Here is an 18,729-nt window from a genome sequence, read left to right as displayed (position 1 = left end):
GTAAAAATACAATTCATTATAAGAAATAAATACTATACTGCAGTGAGACAGACTCAAGACTGACCTCCTGAAGATAAGATGATTGGTGTTGAATAAGGTGACTAGTATCATACTCTTATGGTGGAGAAAATGTTATCAATGTAGAGTACCAGAAATTCTTTTTGAAACTGCTGTACTTTAAAATTTTAATACCACTTGAAATTCTCAAATATACAGTACAGTACAGGCTAAATTGAAACACTGACAATATGTGTCTCCTGTCCCAGATAATGCAGGCAAATTAGAATTAACTTCCCAGCTCATTTCATCTTAAGATTAACAACCCTAAGACAATTTTCTTCAATGAAGTTTCCTTCGCAAATGACGTACATATTACCTAACCTAACTTCCAAACTGGGTGGCAGAATTGTCTAAGCTACTAATTCCAATAGTTAAATCTCTAAGACTCGCCCGATAACTGAAACGAAGATAATACCCCATAATCTAACCTAACCTAACCTAACCTAACCTAACCTAACCTCTCCTAACCTAACCTCTCCTCTCCTAACCTAACCTAACCTAACCTAACTATGTTTAAATTCCCATTCTGAATTAGTCACAAGCAAAAAACTAACAATCCCTCAAAAATTTATAAAGATTCCACCATTAAATATATATAATGTATTATTTACTTCCGTCTTTTGCAAACTTTAATAATTGGGTATTTAAGAGGTAAAACTCAGTCACGTGTATTACAACAAACATTTAAATAAACCAAAAACTTTAAGTCACAGGTAAATCAACAGTCTGTGCTGGATAAAGTTTTCCCTTTTAACATTTTGTAGGAATCTTCACTGATATATCCCGGTGATACTATTTCATTATATATTATTATATTTCGTAATTATTTAATAAAATAATCTCTTATATTTCAAGTTTTTAGTAATATATTTGTGTTATTAAATACTAATATTGTAAATAAAAATATAATAAATGTCCATAAATGGTAAAGCGTATGTAAACTATTATTCCTGAGGAGTGTGAGGGAGGCGGCTGGAGGTGTGGGTCCTCATCCAGCAACACTCCCGGTGTGTCTCATGGCGAGGACGCTCTTCACTCACTAACCATGACTGATAAAACGACCAAGAGGACAATGAAAGTCCTCCTCAAGGAATTTAAAGCTGACAAAGTTAAGAATGCTAACGTCATTGTGGATATATTTGGCCGTCTGGAGGTAAGGTGGAAAGTCTAGAAGTGGGACCCTAATAGAAATTAAAGACCCCAGTGGCTACACTGTAATGGTCTGGAACACTGAGAAGAAGCAACTTAAGGATGTTTCATTATAGTACATATATATATATATATATATATATATATATATATATATATATATATATATATATATATATAAATCAATGGTTGCCCCTCGTGTAACGCGAATGGCCGGCCCTAAGTCCACGTAGGCATGAATTTGTTTAAGGTGTAGAAGCTATCGTCAACACAACAACCACACCCTAAGTTAACGAGTTGCATGACCCAGTGTCAAGGAATAGTCCGAGAAGACCGGACAACTCGCCAACTGCACGACCTGTAGTGTAATGGTCAGCATTCTCGCCTGGCAAGCGAGCCGACCCTGGTTCGATCCCCGGGCAGGGTGAAACTATGGGCAAGTTTCTTTATGCCATTTGCCTCTGTCTACTCGGCAGTAATTGGGAACCTGGATGTTAATCGATTTGCGGATCGTATTCCGGGGTAATGGTTAGCCAGTGCAGTTGGCTAGGTGTCCGGTCTTCTTGGACTATTCCTTTACACTGGATCATGCAGCTATTTAACTTAGGGTGTGGTTTTTGTGTTGGCAACAGCTTCTACACCTTAAACAATTTCACGTCTAGGTGGCCCTTGGGTCGGCCATCCTCGTTACACGAGGAGCAACCATTACTATACAGTATATGTCAAACACACAGTGCTCACCACTACTGTATGGTACATTAGCTGCGTGTTATGGTAGAAAGATGAAAGCTTCAGCAGAATTTTAACATCATATTTATATGTTTCAGAGCAATGAAGCGGGGACAGTCACATCTGCCATAACTGGGATACATCATATCTTTACTTACTTGTTTAATGAAGAAGACATTAAACTTCCACCTAAAGGTTCTGGTAAGAAATTATGCTTTAATTTGTATTTTGTTAAAGAACAATGTACTGTAGTTCTGTGTAAAGCTGAAGCCCAGACTGTGATTTATATTAAAAACATCAAAATAATGTAGAGAAAATAAGTTGAATATCATTATGTACATCTTACAGAGAATGAGAATATATAGCATAATGAAATCATATAAAAAACAGTTATTTAGACTAAAAATCACAACTGTCTGACCCGGGACACTGAATGACCGTGTTGTGAAACACCTGTCATAAAACTGTGAGGAAAATGAAGATTGAAAAAATCTCAAACTTTACAGGACTGTACTGTGCCTGTGTTGTTTTTAAAGGTTTAAAAAAAAAATTTTAGTCTTTAATTTTAAATTAATGACCTGAACTACTTAGGAGTTCATTTCTGACATATCGGCACAAGGATGGAAAACTGCTTTGTTGGTCCAGCATAATTGTAATTCTCATGTTTATCATTTGAACAATCTTTAGTAGCTAATATAGACCTTAATTTTAGTCAGACTTTATTTCCAAATGCTGACATAAGTTTGTGAGGTGTTTATGGAGTGTGCAGGAAATACCTACCAGTGAATATTGTTAGTACAGTACTGTACTTCCCCTAAACCACCACATGATCATATGTAAACACTAAGACCAACTGCTTCAACAGCTACAAGAAGATGCTAACAACCTCCGGGTGTTTTATTCACAGGTGTAACACAGACGGCAAATGACAAATTTAACCTGTGGCTGTATGGAAGGTATGAGGAGACATATAAGAAAATACTCAGTCTTCTCGGACACGAAGGTAGTAACTCATCACTTGTTATTTATTGTTTATAAGTTTTGTTGACAGAACTTTTGTATATAATAAAATAGATCACATCAAACACCTCTCTCACTGAGTCACCCTTTGTTCATTCATTTATTCATGCACTAATAATGTTTCCATTTATCTTACTTTCTTATATGACAATTACATTACTAGTGTACATGTATTTATGACTTATACTGTACTGACATCTCTTATATGACATAACGTGGGAACTGTACTACCTAATCACTTCCATATATCTAACGCAGTGGAAATTAAAAAAAATATTTCATCTCATTTTAATTGTTACCTGATTGAAACACATTATCAGTAAACTGTACTGTAGTAGTGAACAGAAACCCACTTACAAGATGTGGTCTAATCACTGCCATAGTTATGTATCTTTTATGGTATTATGATATAAAACTTAATTATAGTGTTGGGATATACTTCAGGAAATCTTATCACTATTTATTTATTTTGCCCTCTTTATCCCCTTATCTTCTTCTCCATTCTGTCTTTTGTATATACAGTACTGTACCTCTATCTTTCCTTCCCATGACACAGCACAGCCTCCCTCTACCCATTCCAAAATATCCCAAACGCTTCAATACTCTTGTTTTATCCAATTTATTAACCTAAGACACACCCGCTTGCAAACTCATTTCTGTAGTTTTAATTTAACAGCATTTAGCTTCATTCTCAACCCACAATGATATCAACCATTTTTACATATGGTTGTTAGGAAGTAAATGCATTATAAGTTTTCATAAAATATAGTATTCTTGATTTATTAATTCTTATTTTTTTGTTAGAACGATCAGTGCGGGAACTGTCACTCTGCTCGTTGGTCAAATTAATACAGTCAGAGGGACGGCACCCAGTGAAGAAGAGACCCAATGCTACCTACCACTTCCCTCAGCACAGACTACAGGTGAGTTAACACAGTCTACAGGTGAGTGAGGTAACACAGTCTACAGGTGAGTGAGGTAACACAGTCTACAGGTGAGTGAGGTAACACAGTCTACAGGTGAGGTATCACAGTCTACAGGTGAGTGAGGTAACACAGTCTACAGGTGAGGTAGTAACGTGGAGTGGAATCCTTTGATAACTTTACAGGGATATGAAGTACGTTATAATAGCAAGTCACTGTTTAATTATAATACAGTGAATGTAGAGCTTTATTTTGTCTTATGGAGTGTGATGTCTTTACAATAAGTAATAGAATAGTGATAGTAAAATGTTAATGTGTGTGTTCCTCCACAGTTGTTGTTGATGAAGCTGGTGTCAGACAAAGTGGATCACCGGCACCTCATCACTCTACTGTTGGAGTACATGGAGTGCCAAGACTTCATGTTCTACACTCTCTTGGTCTGTGTCTTTATTTATCTGTAATATTATTGGAATAACTTATATTACCAGTACAGTACACTGCCTCATATACACTTACTTCCTTTTTTCCATTTCAGTTTTACTACAACAACTTTTTAATCTACAGGTCTTAAGTACTATTGTGAAAATTCAGAAAGATAAAGAGATCACAGAGAAGTTCATGACTAATCTGTTCCTCCTGCTGGAGCATATAAACATCCCGATGGAAGATGCTGTGAGTCTTGATCGACCCAAACTCCTTTTTGAGGCTGATGATGGTAAGGAAGTTGGATGAAGGAGGAAGTCTTTATGATGTTTCTTTTACAGTGAGATATTGATGGACAAAATGAGGGAGTATGTGGGTGAGGATTTTGAACATGGAGAAGTGTTTAAAGGTGTGCAGGGAGCATACACTGCCTGTGTTACACTGCACGATTTTGGATGATAACTTATTTGACAGTTAGGTAAATATACTGCAATGCTATACCATATATCGATTAATTTCAGTTTAAAATGAATTCACACATGCAGGAGACAGACATGTACATCCAAACACAAATGGTTTTACTTAAACATTTATGTGCAGATTAAAACAGGCATTGTTAAATGCTCGTGTGGTAGGTGCACATTGACAGAATAAACCATGTCCAGACACACATGATACATACACAGACATAAACAGTCCCTTACACAGAGATATCAGAAGGCACTCAGGTACAGAGATTATTCAAAAGTCTTACATAATTATTTTTCCTTTTTGTCGAAGTAGTTGAGAGACTGGAAGAGCGACCTATGTTCACCATCCCATATGATAAAGCTAAGAAAGCCCTCAACAACATCTGGTCAGAGGTGCTCAAGTACTCTCTCACACCAGACCTGTATCGTCGTTCTCTTGTCCTCATCCCTGAGAAGGTTATGCACCACCTTGACAAGCCTCTTATCCTCACTGACTTCTTCATGGAGTCTTATAACCTTGGTAAGTAATCTGAATTGAAACTGATTGAGGTAAAGCTTGAAATATTGTGTTTTTGGGAAAATATGGATTGGGTAAGGTGATGTTCTTGACCATGACTCATCACAGTTGTCCTGGAATATTTCTTATGTAGGTAAAGTCCAAAGCTGCCAGTGTATTGAAAGTCTGAATCTAAGACAGGCAAAGGGAGGCTGGTGTAGCAGTCTGTAGCTATTTGTCTGGTAGCTCTTGTATTATGTATACTGCGAGTTATTCTTTATTATTATCATATTTTCATTCTCCAGTGCCTCAATCCATTTGGAACCTCCTCTCTGAGGGGATGGCTATGTTAAAGGAGCCTCGAAGCAGTTGTGTTATGGCAGTTTATTTTGCTCCCTTTATTCCCCATACCCATGACTTGTTGCCCCAGAAGGAAGTGTTCCACCATATCCTCAAGACACAAGCTGTCTCTCTCTCTCTCTCTCTCTTGACCCAACACTTCCACTACTTACAGTACAGTTGTTCTAAAAATTTCTTCACCATTTGTTATTATTGCAGGTGGAGCCATCAGTCTCTTGGCCCTTCAAGGAGTATTCATCTTGGTGCACAAACATAACTTGTAAGTCTTATACCAGTACATAGACTGTACCTCGTGTTCAACATATGCTTTAAATTCATGTGTCATCTGTTGATTGCTGAAATACAACTTTGTGTATTCATATACTGTACAGTAATTGGGTCTTGAAATATTAGTCCTTTTCCTTATATACTGTAGTTTCAGTGTTTAATTGTAAGTAATGGGATACTTGGTCTCATTTGCCTGTACTGCACAAGCGTCACTGGAAGAAAATTAGTGTTCCCTTTGCCCTTTATGAAAAGGACAGTATTGTCCAAGGAAGTGTGGCAGACCACTGAGTGGTATTGTGTAGTGTGGATGTAACCACAGGAGGCAGCTGTCAAGGGGAGCATGAGCACTCTTTTTATTTCATCTCTGGTACTTCTCCTTGTGGCTGACTGAAGCAGGTCATTAGGATTGGGGCCCATTGGGATATGGGTCCATTAGGACTGAGTCCCAGTCCTATTAGCAAGACAAGAGTGGAGTGTAGGAGGACTGGGGCCATTTCACCAGTCACCAAACTCTCGAAATGGCTTATTACTAATGATAACACAAGAACCACGTAATGTTTCATGACCTCCCATCTTGATAAAGGTTAAGAAGTACAGCATTACAACAGACTGATAGTGCTGTAGTGACAAAATAAGCCAGTTTTAATTCAAAACATGAAAACAAACTTAATACAAATATTTTTATCGTGACAGGGAGTATCCGGACTTCTACACGAAGCTGTACACCCTGCTGGACCCAACTGTGTTTCATGCCAAGTATAAAGCGAGGTTCTTCATGCTTTGTGACCGCTTCCTTGCTTCCTCGTGAGTACTTTATGACTCTGGTAACCAAAGTGTTTGAAAATCACACAAATTTGGTTCACTGCTTCATATATATGGGATATTAATTTTATAGTACTGTACTCTACAGACGGCTTGTTAAAAAAAATTTTTATCGCTTCTTAAACAATCTTTGTGGATTTTCCCTTCGAGTTGGTTGTATTTTGATGTTTTTTCTCCAGAGTGAACAATATAGTCCCCTTACTATAATTCCTCTTACAGTTATCTCCCTGAGTACATCGTTGCTGCTTTTGTCAAGCGTCTGGCACGACTCTCTCTGGTGGCACCAACACCATCTCTTGTCTTGATTCTCAAGTTTATTGCCAACCTTCTCATCAGATACCCAGGACTAAAGAAGCTCATTCATAAGCCCAATGTAAAAGGTAAAATATATTATTAGTTTGCTGTACATTTCCAAATAAAATCCCCTGAACATTTGGCAATATCTGGCTTCTGGGTCATTAATATGATTGGTTTATAACTAATAACGCTGCTTTTCGTCACATATTATATCAGAACCACAGAATGGTAAAACACTCCTTAGTACAGTACTGTACAAAGAAAAATCTGACGGTGAAGGTAAGACATGAATGACCCATTATTGGTTTAATTCTTTCTCTGATGATAACTAACAGCCCTATGTCTCTCCTAAGCCATGGAATCTGACCCCTATGACATGGAGGAACCTGACCCTGCCAAGTGCCGAGCCTCTGAGAGCAGCCTGTGGGAGGTGGCCACCCTGCAATGCCATGTCCTGCCTTATGTCTCTAAAGCTGCTGGGTTTTTGAATAAGAGTTTACCTTCAGTGGAATACAACATTTCAGAATTTGTTGAAACAACTTATGATGAGGTAAGTTAATGATCTTCTGGTACATTTAATCAACCTGACTCTTGTATGGCTCAGTCACTATTCTGTGGATTTGCTGTCAGTATAGAGCAGGATAGCTGAGGCACACCATCCATAACTATACAGTATGAGTCTTTGAACATATCTACAACTGTCTCCAGTATGACGTCTCTCTCACAAGTATACTCCCTCACTCCATTCATTCACCTAACTTTCTGTCTTTCTCTATGTGTTTACTGAAATATTCTCTCTCATGTGTCCACTTTTAATCATTTTCTTCCCATGTCTATTCTCCTGCAGTACATTACATCAACTTAAATTGGCCAGTTCCTGTAATATTGTATGTAGAATTACTTGAAAATTAAATATCAAACTTCGTTTAATTTTAGCCAACTTTGATCTTTTTTCAGGTGTTTGAGCGAGCGTGTAAAGTTACGGTACACGAAAATGTGGCAACGACCTTCCATAAACCCCAAGGACTGTTCAACTACCACAATGACCAGATGTCTCAGTCTTGGAGTGTGGTGTGACTGTGTCTTGTTGTTACTCATGAATAGCTTTATATTGTATATGAATTTACAGATTTTTTTAATAATAAAATTTATAAAAATGCTCCGGGAATATCAGTATCATGGTCACCTTTGTACGTCTTAATATTAGTATGACAAGTGGATCACATGAAGATTAGCGTCAGCTTATTTCACCTTACAATAAACCATCCTAATGGTAACCTATCCAAACCTAATTTTATCTAACCAAACCTTAATTAAACCTAACCTAACCAAGGCACTGTTGGCACTGTAAGCATGTACTGGCACTCTGTTACTAACTGTTGGCAACTTTATACAGTAAAGTGGAAATGGGCTCCGTCAGTAGGAACCAATAAGCTATATATGGTATTCAGGTACAATATACAGTACTGTACCCCAATTTATGAAAAGGTTCCATACATGAAAACCTTCTTTAAATCCCACAGACTCCCGTCATAAAAGCTGAGATACATTCTTATGAAAAAGAGCTTCCGCAAACATATTAAAATGGTACAAAACCTTTTTTATATTGAATTTATTGGTGTACACAATTATTGTAAGCCAATAATAAACATAATGAGTGAAATACTTGTGTACATGTCCAGTACTTACCAACAGTGTGTAAAAGAGGCATGACCGACTACCCAAGTGGCTAATGAGCTGATCAGTGGCAAAGAGGATAAAATAAAAATTAAAAAGTACTGTACTGTGTAGTGCAGCAATAATTTTATACGAATGACAAACTGAACGAGATTGGAAACTGAACAGTATGAAGCACAAAGCTGGCATCTTTAATAATTATATTACTGAAAAATTTACCCAAATAAGTCTTTTTTTTCATAACTTTTTTTATTTGTAAATCAAAGCACAGGACAATTTATTTAAGTACCATTGAATTTTCATAAACAGAAGCTTCATAAATCAGGGTGAACCTGTACTGCAGGCAGTCCTCAACATGTTTTAAGTTATCACATACAAATGTATATGTAACAAGCAAAACAAAAAAATAATAATAAAAACAAGATAAAAAGGCTCGCTGTTTGACATGTTAGTTTAATATGACAAAAAAGACAAGTTTCTGTCACTTATGTGTAACTGTTGAGTGGCCGAGCAAACACCCAGCTTAGAGGGAACATTACTCCCCTAGGAAGCATTAGGGCATTCAGTCATCAAGTGGAATGAGCTGAACACAGTAATAAACTAAAGCTTTTTCATGGGATTAGACATTAAAACAAGATGAGGCAGGATAACAGTTCTTACACAATAAAGACACGTAGACTGTCCGAACCTTATCCCTGCCTCACACTTGTGAGTCGTGTGTGTGTGAGGCTATGATTGTTAAGTACTTTATTTAGTTTAAGGGAATACAAAATTAGAGCCAACGAGATAATGGTAGTGAGAGACGAGACCATGGTAGTGAGAGACAATGAGATCATGGTAGTGAGAGACAATGAGATCATGGCAGTGAGATAATAGACCATGGTAGTGAGAGACGAGACCATGGAAGTGAGAGACAATGAGATCATGGTAGTGAGAGACAATGAGATCATGGTAGTGAGATAATAGACCATGGTAGTGAGAGACGAGACCATGGAAGTGAGAGACAATGAAATCATGGTAGTGAGAGACGAGACCATGGAAGTGAGAGACAATGAGATCATGGTAGTGAGAGACGAGACCATGGAAGTGAGAGACAATGAGATTGGTAGTGAGTAGTGAGAGACCATGGTAGTGAGAGACGAGACCATGGAAGTGAGAGACAATGAAATCATGGTAGTGAGAGACGAGACCATGGAAGTGAGAGACAATGAGATCATGGTAGTGAGAGACGAGACCATGGAAGTGAGAGACAATGAGATTATGGTAGTGAGAGACGAGACCATGGAAGTGAGAGACAATGAGATCATGGTAGTGAGAGACGAGACCATGGAAGTGAGAGACAATGAGATCATGGTAGTGAGAGACAATGAGATCATGGAAGGGAGAGAGAGAGAGAGAGAGAGAGAGCTGGGATGCACCGGACATAGTAAGGGGCGGAGATGATAATGAGCGAGACAGGGTGAGAGTCCTGCCATCACTACCACCACCACTGTTACCACTGTGGGGTACGGGTTGTTTGTTCGGACTCAGGATGGGATGGAGAAAGGAAACTCACAATGTGCTCTCTGTATACATGTTGTATTGGATGTACAATGCAGCTTGGTGCTGGGAAGTGGCAGCTTGGTGCTGGGAAGTGGCAGCATGGTTACAAGCGTGATGTAGAGAGAGCTGGTTGGTGAGGATGCTCAGAGGAGGACAGCTTGTGGGTCGCCATGCTCGCCGGCGGGAGCGAGGGCCGCCAGGCAGCGGCGGAGGAGGAGGTGGTGTTGGTTGCTGTGGCTGTAGCTGGAAGAAGAGAGGTCACCACGAGGTCAGGTCTTAAATAGCGGTGGTAGGCGTGGCTTAGTAGTTGACCTCCGTGATGTATGGCGGCGCTGGTTGACCCAGACCACGAGGCATACACTGGGGAATTCGCGGAGTCGGCTACTCAGTGACAAACAGCGTTTGTAGGGGAGAAATCCACTACACCACCACCACCACTGTTACCACCACCACCACGACTACAACCACCACTGTTACCACCACCACCACGACTACAACCACCACTGTTACCACCACCACCACCTCTCATCATCACCGTTACCACCACTACTACTACCACCACTGCTCCGTCACCACTACTAACCACCACCACTACCATCACTACTACCACCACTACCACCACCCCAATTAACCACCACTCATAGGAACAGCTGACACACACAAATAAATAAATAAATTCCCTTAATTCCAAATTCTCAAAGATTCAAGATCAATATTTTCTCGTAATTGAAGTTGAAAACGTATATAAATTACAACGATATCCTGAGGCATTTTTTTTCACTCGATTTTCCCGTTATCTTGGTGTCTGTGTTCGGTAAGATATCGCAGAGAATAACGTTACGATATAGGAACATAAACGACATGCAGTAAAGGATAATATTCCGTGGTTAGTTTATTGGTATATCAACCTTATCTCAACTACGTCCCAATATCGTAACGTTAACTAGTTGGTAAAATATAAGGTGTGAGATACGATAATATTGATGTAATGTATCGTACACCTGTGTCTAATTATCTGTAATTCTTCCTGTTGTCTATCTCTCAAATATATAATATTTTTTATCGTTCTCTTTAAGTTAATATTAATAAAATATAATAAACTGTACCAACAAATCCTGAGAGAGAGAGAGAGAAAGAGAGAGAGAGAGAGAGAGAGAGAGAGGACTAGTACCATGTTGTCATATACAGTGACAACAGGTATCGATTTACAGAACGAAGGCGTCTGATTGGCTGATTCGTTAACCACCGAGAGACGAAATATTGCAAACAAAAATATAGCGCATGAGAGAAAAAATGTAATTGGCACAGCAACAAAAGTCTCATTCCTACCGAACATTACATTTTTCACTTCTTTGGTTACCCATGTTGCTTTCATTGCCATTTGCCTTTCAGTAGTTAACGAATCAGCCAATCAGACGCCGCCGTTCAGCTAATGGATATATATTACCTACATACAGGGTGTCTCAGAATGATGTACACGCACTGCATTATTTATTATCGCGGAGATGACAATAATGTTTGTATTTCATTACCAACATTGTCCACTGCTTGGTGTGCGAGGCTCCCACGAGTAAAGACAATGTTGCTGAAGTAATACAACCATTGACGTGATCTCTAGGAACCTCTGTGAGGCCGTGTGTTTACTGTATATGAAGGCAGGGACCAGTAGGGATGAAGTTGTCTCGGGTGCACATCCGGTACACTTGCCCTTGTGTGACGTCAAGGGGTGCCGGCAGGAGGCAGCTCCAGGACTCCTCTCCTCACTCGCTGGTCCGCCCCCCGGAGTATCGCGCCAGGGCGAGACAAAAGTAGCGAAGTTAGGTGTGAGTGAAGAGTGACCTCAGTGACATAAAGAGTATTACGTGTGACTACACGGAAGTTAGTAGTGTGAGTTACGAGGGACTAAAGCAAGATAACTGTGAATGACCGAGTTACTACCACAAAGCTGCTGCTGTAGTTGCATAATTCCACCAGTGAAGTATTACTGAAACTAACTTGTCTTTATAACAACAAGTTTCTCTGGCAACAAAAAGTGGTTATACATATATATTACGAGTAAAGGATATACAAGTAATTTTTTTTTTAAATATTACGAAAAATAAACAAATATTGTAAAACTAACAGAAAGTTGCTTAAACTTCAAGAGAACTTATAGAAATTTGGTACAAGCTGTGAGCACCAACGATGATATATATAAAAAAAAAAATATTGTGGTAAGTTACAATTGTAGCCTCTCTTGCCATTCTCAGGAGAGAGAGAGAGAGAGAGAGAGAGAGAGAGAGAGAGAGAGAGAGAGAGAGAGAGGAAACACTAGCCACTTTAATCGTTGCAACACCCGACCATCACAAAACAAGGCAACAAAAGCCAACAGTAGTACCACATCCTGCAGTAAACATTTTCTTATCAATTTTGACTAAATTTTGTGAAAGAGTTTCGTTGGTGGATAGATAAGCGTGAAGTGTGGCGGCCCTGAATGATCAACAAAAGTCCTTGACGCCCTGAGAAACCCTTGAGAACTCATTGAAGTCGCTTAGGCGAGCTATTTCATCTTTTTTAACACAAAGCGATTAACGTTACCACATCCGGAGGTTATCGTCGCTAATGTGTCGAGATATCGTTACGCTATTCTGAATCTCCAGCCAGGATGTGTGTGTGTCGGGGGGGGGGGTCAGTCCTCAAACTTTGTTCATTAATTTTCCTTTTCCTAACTAAGATTAAGAGAACACACTGCTTAATAATGAGTAAAGATAATCTAGGTGGAATTTTGATGTTGTTTTGAGAGTGAGTTTTGTGTTGCAGTTTTTCTTTTCTCTTGAACTTAAACATAACACAAGTGGAAATAAACACAGAACAACTAGGAGTCGGTGTTTTTTTCTCTAGAACTTACCAAATTATCGCAAGTGGAGAAAAACAGAGAGTATTTAGCAACATAAGAGAGGTCACCACTGTACGTTGTTTCATTAATCGAAAAGTAAAGACGTAATAATGTACAGATTCTGAATCACTAAAGCTTGAACATAAAAAATAATGATCCCCTTAAACTTTACGATAAAAATTATGGTTCAATTAAACTTAAGCGCAAAAGTAATTGGTTCACTTAAACTAAAACTAAACAAAATGACATAGAAGAAATCAACATCTTCATTTTCGAGGAATTATTATTACGATTCTTTTGTGAAATCCCGATCACTTGGCAGCCATTTCCTTATTACTCATTGTGAGTTCAGTTTTCTCAGCCTACAGAAAATCTTACAGTATATAATATCGTATCTATTTCAGAAGCTTAAAGTTGTGGAAAAGTATCATTAATTTCCATACTTTCTTAGATTTATCCAAAGGTTTTAAAAGTTTCTCCAAAATAAATGAGAATCGAGTTTTTTTCCTCTCGTCAAAATTCTAAACTTTAATAAGAATTAACAATATTTTTTCCTCAAGTGATGATCAATTTTTAACCAAACTTGTCTGTTAATATGTTTTTTTTTCAGTATCTTTAGGATTATAACGAAAATATGTGAAATATGCGTTAGGCTACAGAAAAACATAGCCTCGTACTGTAAAAAAAAAATACTTTGTGGAATTTCTATTAAATCTTTCAGCAGTGCCAAATAAAAAACTTCTAAATTTAAACACCAAACTAAGTGAAAAAAAAAACCCAAACAGCAGTGCCAAAAATAACAAGTGTCAAAAAAAATCAAACAGAAATATTAAAATTACAACCAGGGCCCCAAAAAGTATTCACACAGTGCTAACAATAACAGAAAAATAAAAACAAGTGAATAAAAACAGCAACAAGAGCCAAGTATCACTGGACCAGAAGAGAGACAGAGAGAGACAGAGAACCCGACAATATGTACAGGATACACTGGCTTCTACTCCTGCTGGTGTCCATGATGGCGGCTCTCCTGCAGCAGTCACAGGCCGGAGTCACATTGGCGGCCAGAAGTACGTTGATAGATTTTTTTCTTATTTATTTTTTTATTGTTGATTATTAATGTGTTTACTAACCTTGAATACTCCCTTGGTACAGGCATACAATATGGACTTAACCCTTTCAGTACGATGACTTAACCCTTCCAGTACGATGACTTAACCCTTTCAGTACGATGACTTAACCCTTTCAGTACGATGACTTAACACTTTCAGTACGATGACTTAACCCTTTCACTACAATGACTTAACCCTTTCAGTACGATGACTTAACACTTTCAGTACGATGACTTAACCCTTCCAGTACGATGACTAAACCCTTTCAGTACGATGACTTAACCCTTTCAGTACGATGACTTAACCCTTCCAGTACGATGACTTAACCCTTTCAGTACGATGACTTAACCCTTTCAGTACGATGACTTAACCCTTCCAGTACGATGACTTAACCCTTTCAGTACGATGACTTAACCCTTTCACTACGATGACTTAACCCTTTCACTACGATGACACACACACACACACACAAACACACACACACACACACACACACACACACACACACACACACACACACACACACACACACACACACCAGACAACAAACTAAATTGCGACCACACGTCGGTGAGGATTTATCGTCTCCAGTTTCAAAATACCACCTCCTACGCCGACTCAAGTCCCTCGGAGTTCTGCACACAGAGCTCCTCAGTGTTTGCCACAACATTCATACTTCCCAAAGGCTCACCCTGCCTCCCCGCCTGGACTTCCTCTAAATGCCACCTGGCGTAACACCTAGAAAAAGTGCAAAAGAGGGCGTGCAAGATTATTCTCTCTCCTTCTACTCCACATATCCAAGAAGCGCTCAACACACTGACCTTTCGACTCCTTTTGACATCACCCGACCTCATCTGCAAATTTGGTGAGAAGCTTCACCATCCCCGACACACCGGCTCCTCTACCACCTGAGATCCCCTAGTCCAAAGGAGGTGCTGTTTCGACACCACAACCGCATCCAGCCATACGTGCACAGGCAGTCGCTATAGAACAGCCAGTCCCAACCATTTACAAGGTATCAATAACCCCTTAATAAACCAGTACATTCACTCCCAGTAAACACTACTCCTTGCACATCACTGTGTAGAATGAACTGTAGTTTGAGCTTTTCCCCATCTAGTTATTATATGTCTTATTTGTGTCACTTATGTTACTTGTATATTATTTGTAATTCGAAACCCATTCCCCAAATATGTAACTGTATATTTTCAGCCTTCTGGCCGCCAAGCTCTTTCAATAAACCGTTAATTATTATTATTATTATTATTATTATTATTATTATTATTATTATTATTATTATTATTACACACATACACACAGAAGAAAGTAAACATGAATACAAGATAGAGAAAATTAACTCTCTCTAACTCTCTCTATTTTTGTTTGTTTGTTTACACGGTGTTGTTTTCCCGCTGCCCATTGTGATAGAGTCTTACGTCTCCCTCGACAGCGGCAACTCACAGACTGGCGTTATATAATTCATCCTCTCTCCCCCTCTTGATATACTGTTTGGCTCACTTTCCCTTATACTGTTTGGCTCACTTTCCCTTATACTGTTTGGCTCACTTTCCCTTATACTGTTTGGCTCACTTTCCCATATACTGTTTGGCTCACTTTCCCTTATACTGTTTGGCTCACTTTCCCTTATACTGTTTGGCTCACTTTCCCTTATACTGTTTGGCTCACTTTCCCTTATACTGTTTGGCTCACTTTCCCTTATACTGTTTGGCTCACTTTCCTTTTTATCGGGAACAGAAAGAAAGCCTGAGTGAGTGTAGCAAGAGTATGTTATCCCCTTTCTTCCTTTAGGGACTTAATTCATAGCCATTTTGAAGGGTGGAATGAACCATCGGTCACCTCGCTGATAAGATCTTTCATCTGGCGAGGAAAGAAATGAGTTGCAGTAATGAGTGGACAGTCTCTCTCTCTCTCTCTCTCTCTCTCTCTCTCTCTCTCTCTCTCTCTCTCTCTCTCTCTCTCTCTCTCTCTCCTCTCTGCCATTCAATCAGAAGTGGCTGTTCATTCATAGACTAAAGACATATTTTTTGGGTGGGGAGTGGGGGTGGGGTTGGGGTGTGGGGGTGTGGGGGCTCTTTTTGTGCACGGGTTCTGGCTGGGTCATGTAGCGTAGGTTGAGAACTCGGGGAGAAAAAGAAAGATATATTGTTGTGACGTCATCAAGAGGATTGTAGTGACGTCACCAAGAGGATGATTCCCCGCTACCTGGGTTCTATTGACTAATGGAGTTGAGGGAGTATTGTTGTCTGTCTGCCTGTCTGTCTGTCTGTGTGTGTGTGTCTGTCTGTGTGTGTGTGTGTCTGTCTGTGTGTGTGTCTGTCTGTCTGTCTGTCTGTCTGCCTGTCTGTCTGTCTGTGTGTGTGTGTCTGTCTGTCTGTCTGTCTATAGTACGAATATAACGCCTATAAAACATTAAGATAACGTCAGTATAAAATAACGCCAATTTTAGCCCAAATGACGAAGGGTGAGCTATGAGGGCTGGGAGGGTGAGCTATGAGGGCTGGGAGGTGAGCTATGAGGGAGGCTGGGAGGGTGGCTAGGTGGCTGGGAGGTGAGCTAGGAGGAGCTGGGAGGGTGAGCTATGAGGGCTGGGAGGGTGAGCTAGGTGGCTGGGAGGTGGCTGGGAGGAGATGGGAGGTGAGCTAGGAGGCTGGGAGGGTGAGCTAGGAGGGATGGGAGGGTGAGCTGGGAGGCTGGGAGGGTGAGCTAGGAGGATGGGAGGAGGGTGAGCTGGGTGGCTGGGGCATCATCAGCTTCCTAGCACGTTTCTGGGGTAACTCTGCCAGGCTCAGGATCAACACAGCAGCAGGGGTGGGGCACAGCCGTGTTAGGAGTGTGGTAAAGTGTGGCGAACTCTTGAATGAGTGAGAGATGTCTGAGTGAAGGGAGGAGGTGAGAGGGAAAGGAGGGTAGTAGGTATAGAGTTAGAGGAGAGAGAGAGATAGAGAGAGAGTACAGGTATTAAGCTATGCCAGTGGACAATTAATAGCCAGATGGTGTGGGTATATAACGATGTTCATCACTGTCAGTACACCTATTAGTCCTACTACCCACCTATCCCACTCCACCACCCACCACCCTCACCCCCGCCCACCCACCCTCACCCCGCCTTGCTTGGATGTTAATGTAACGATCGTCTCCTACGCTTGTCTGGGTATTCGTTTGTCTCTATTAAATTCTTTGTGTGTGTGTATGCCATAAAGTATAGTGCTTCTCTCGTTCGCTATCGTTTGTAGGAGGGAAGGAGGAAGAGGGAAGGAGAAGTGGGAAGAAGGAGGATGGGGAGAGGAAGAGGAGAAGGAAAGGATGGATGAAAGTGTGTGTGTATGTGTGTGTGTGTGTGTGTGTGTGTGTGTGTGTGTGTGTGTGTGTGTGTGTGTGTGTGTGTGTGTGTGACTTCTCTTCAACCGTCCCAAACACTTGCCTCAGAACTCTCTAAACTACGGTCAAGCATCACCCCCCTCCGCCCCCCACGCACCTGTAGTACTGCTGTGTGTACCTGACGAAGTACAAGAAAATCCATACCTTACCTAACACACCTGAGAGTAAGATCGTAATCAGCTTAAGAACACCTGCACAACACCTGTTCACGTCAGGATATAAAGGATCTTCCCGTGAGATGCTTATTGCTCCGTCTCGTGGGAGTTAAAGGTCTCTTCTGGGTCTCTTTTCACTAGTTTGTATGGGGAGTATCTCTCCTGTCTCTCTCATTTATAGATGTTTTCACTACTACTCAATATATAGGAACACCTCACGTCTCACATATCAATATTTACCGCCGCGTTTCTGTATTCTAAGTTGTCAATCACACACACACACACACACACACACACACACACACACACACACACACACACACACACACACACACACACACAGAAGAAAAGACAGCAATATCCTCCTCCTCTTTCCTCTTCGCGACATAAAAACATCACAAATAAATAACACCAGAATCCTCATCAAAGAGAACCAAGGGTGTTGACACTCCTATACCGCGTCGGGGTTAAGTTAGGAAGCCTTTTTGCACTAAGTTCATCCACGCGAAATATTCCTGATTTGCGGTCGACGGCAGAGAGATAGAAAAAATAAGAGATGGCATTAGTTCCGCCATGACAGTCAGACAGGCATTAGTTCCGCCATGACAGTCAGACAGGCATTAGTTCCGCCATGACAGTCAGACAGGCATTAGTTCCGCCATGACAGTCAGACAGGCATTAGTTCCGCCATGACAGTCAGACAGGCATTAGTTCCGCCATGACAGTCAGACAGGCATTAGTTCCGCCATGACAGTCAGACAGGCATTAGTTCCGCCATGACAGTCAGACAGGCATTAGTTCCGCCATGACAGTCAGACAGGCATTAGTTCCGCCATGACAGTCAGACAGGCATTAGTTCCGCCATGACAGTCAGACAGGCATTAGTTCCGCCATGACAGTCAGACAGGCATTAGTTCCGCCATGACAGTCAGACAGGCATTAGTTTCGTCATGTCA

At 40.3% G+C, this 18,729-nt stretch overlaps 2 protein-coding genes across 5 annotated transcripts in view; both read left to right on the top strand.

Moving 5' to 3' along the window:
* The first annotated feature begins 1,016 nt into the window (after nucleotides 1-1,016).
* On the top strand, nucleotides 1,017-8,176 carry LOC121857206 (nucleolar complex protein 4 homolog A-like). The gene is made up of 12 exons (XM_042353157.1): nucleotides 1,017-1,213; nucleotides 2,037-2,139; nucleotides 2,846-2,941; nucleotides 3,763-3,881; nucleotides 4,214-4,318; nucleotides 4,446-4,596; nucleotides 5,088-5,294; nucleotides 5,829-5,889; nucleotides 6,591-6,701; nucleotides 6,939-7,099; nucleotides 7,370-7,566; nucleotides 7,974-8,176. Exons 1-12 carry the CDS (start codon nucleotides 1,106-1,108, stop codon nucleotides 8,091-8,093), a joined length of 1,539 nt encoding a protein of 512 aa, XP_042209091.1. The 5' UTR covers nucleotides 1,017-1,105; the 3' UTR covers nucleotides 8,094-8,176.
* A 3,790-nt stretch (nucleotides 8,177-11,966) lies between these two features.
* The window catches only part of LOC121857207 (MAM and LDL-receptor class A domain-containing protein 1-like), a 46,380-nt gene continuing 39,617 nt past the window's right edge, over nucleotides 11,967-18,729 (top strand). The window contains exons 1-2 of one of the 4 annotated variants that reach the window (XM_042353161.1): nucleotides 11,967-12,058; nucleotides 13,832-14,177. In XM_042353161.1, coding sequence (XP_042209095.1) covers nucleotides 14,084-14,177 — 94 coding nt within the window. In that variant the 5' untranslated portion in view covers nucleotides 11,967-12,058; nucleotides 13,832-14,083. Of the gene's footprint in view, nucleotides 12,123-13,720; nucleotides 14,178-18,729 lie in introns of all 4 variants that reach the window. The other 3 variants (XM_042353160.1, XM_042353158.1, XM_042353159.1) reach the window with 3 other exon arrangements.

The sequence above is a fragment of the Homarus americanus genome, unplaced genomic scaffold (genome assembly GCF_018991925.1).
Source record: "Homarus americanus isolate GMGI-L3 unplaced genomic scaffold, GMGI_Hamer_2.0 scaffold20465, whole genome shotgun sequence".
NCBI classification, from domain to species: Eukaryota; Metazoa; Arthropoda; class Malacostraca; order Decapoda; family Nephropidae; genus Homarus; species Homarus americanus.
This window is presented reverse-complemented; position numbering and strand designations above follow the sequence as displayed.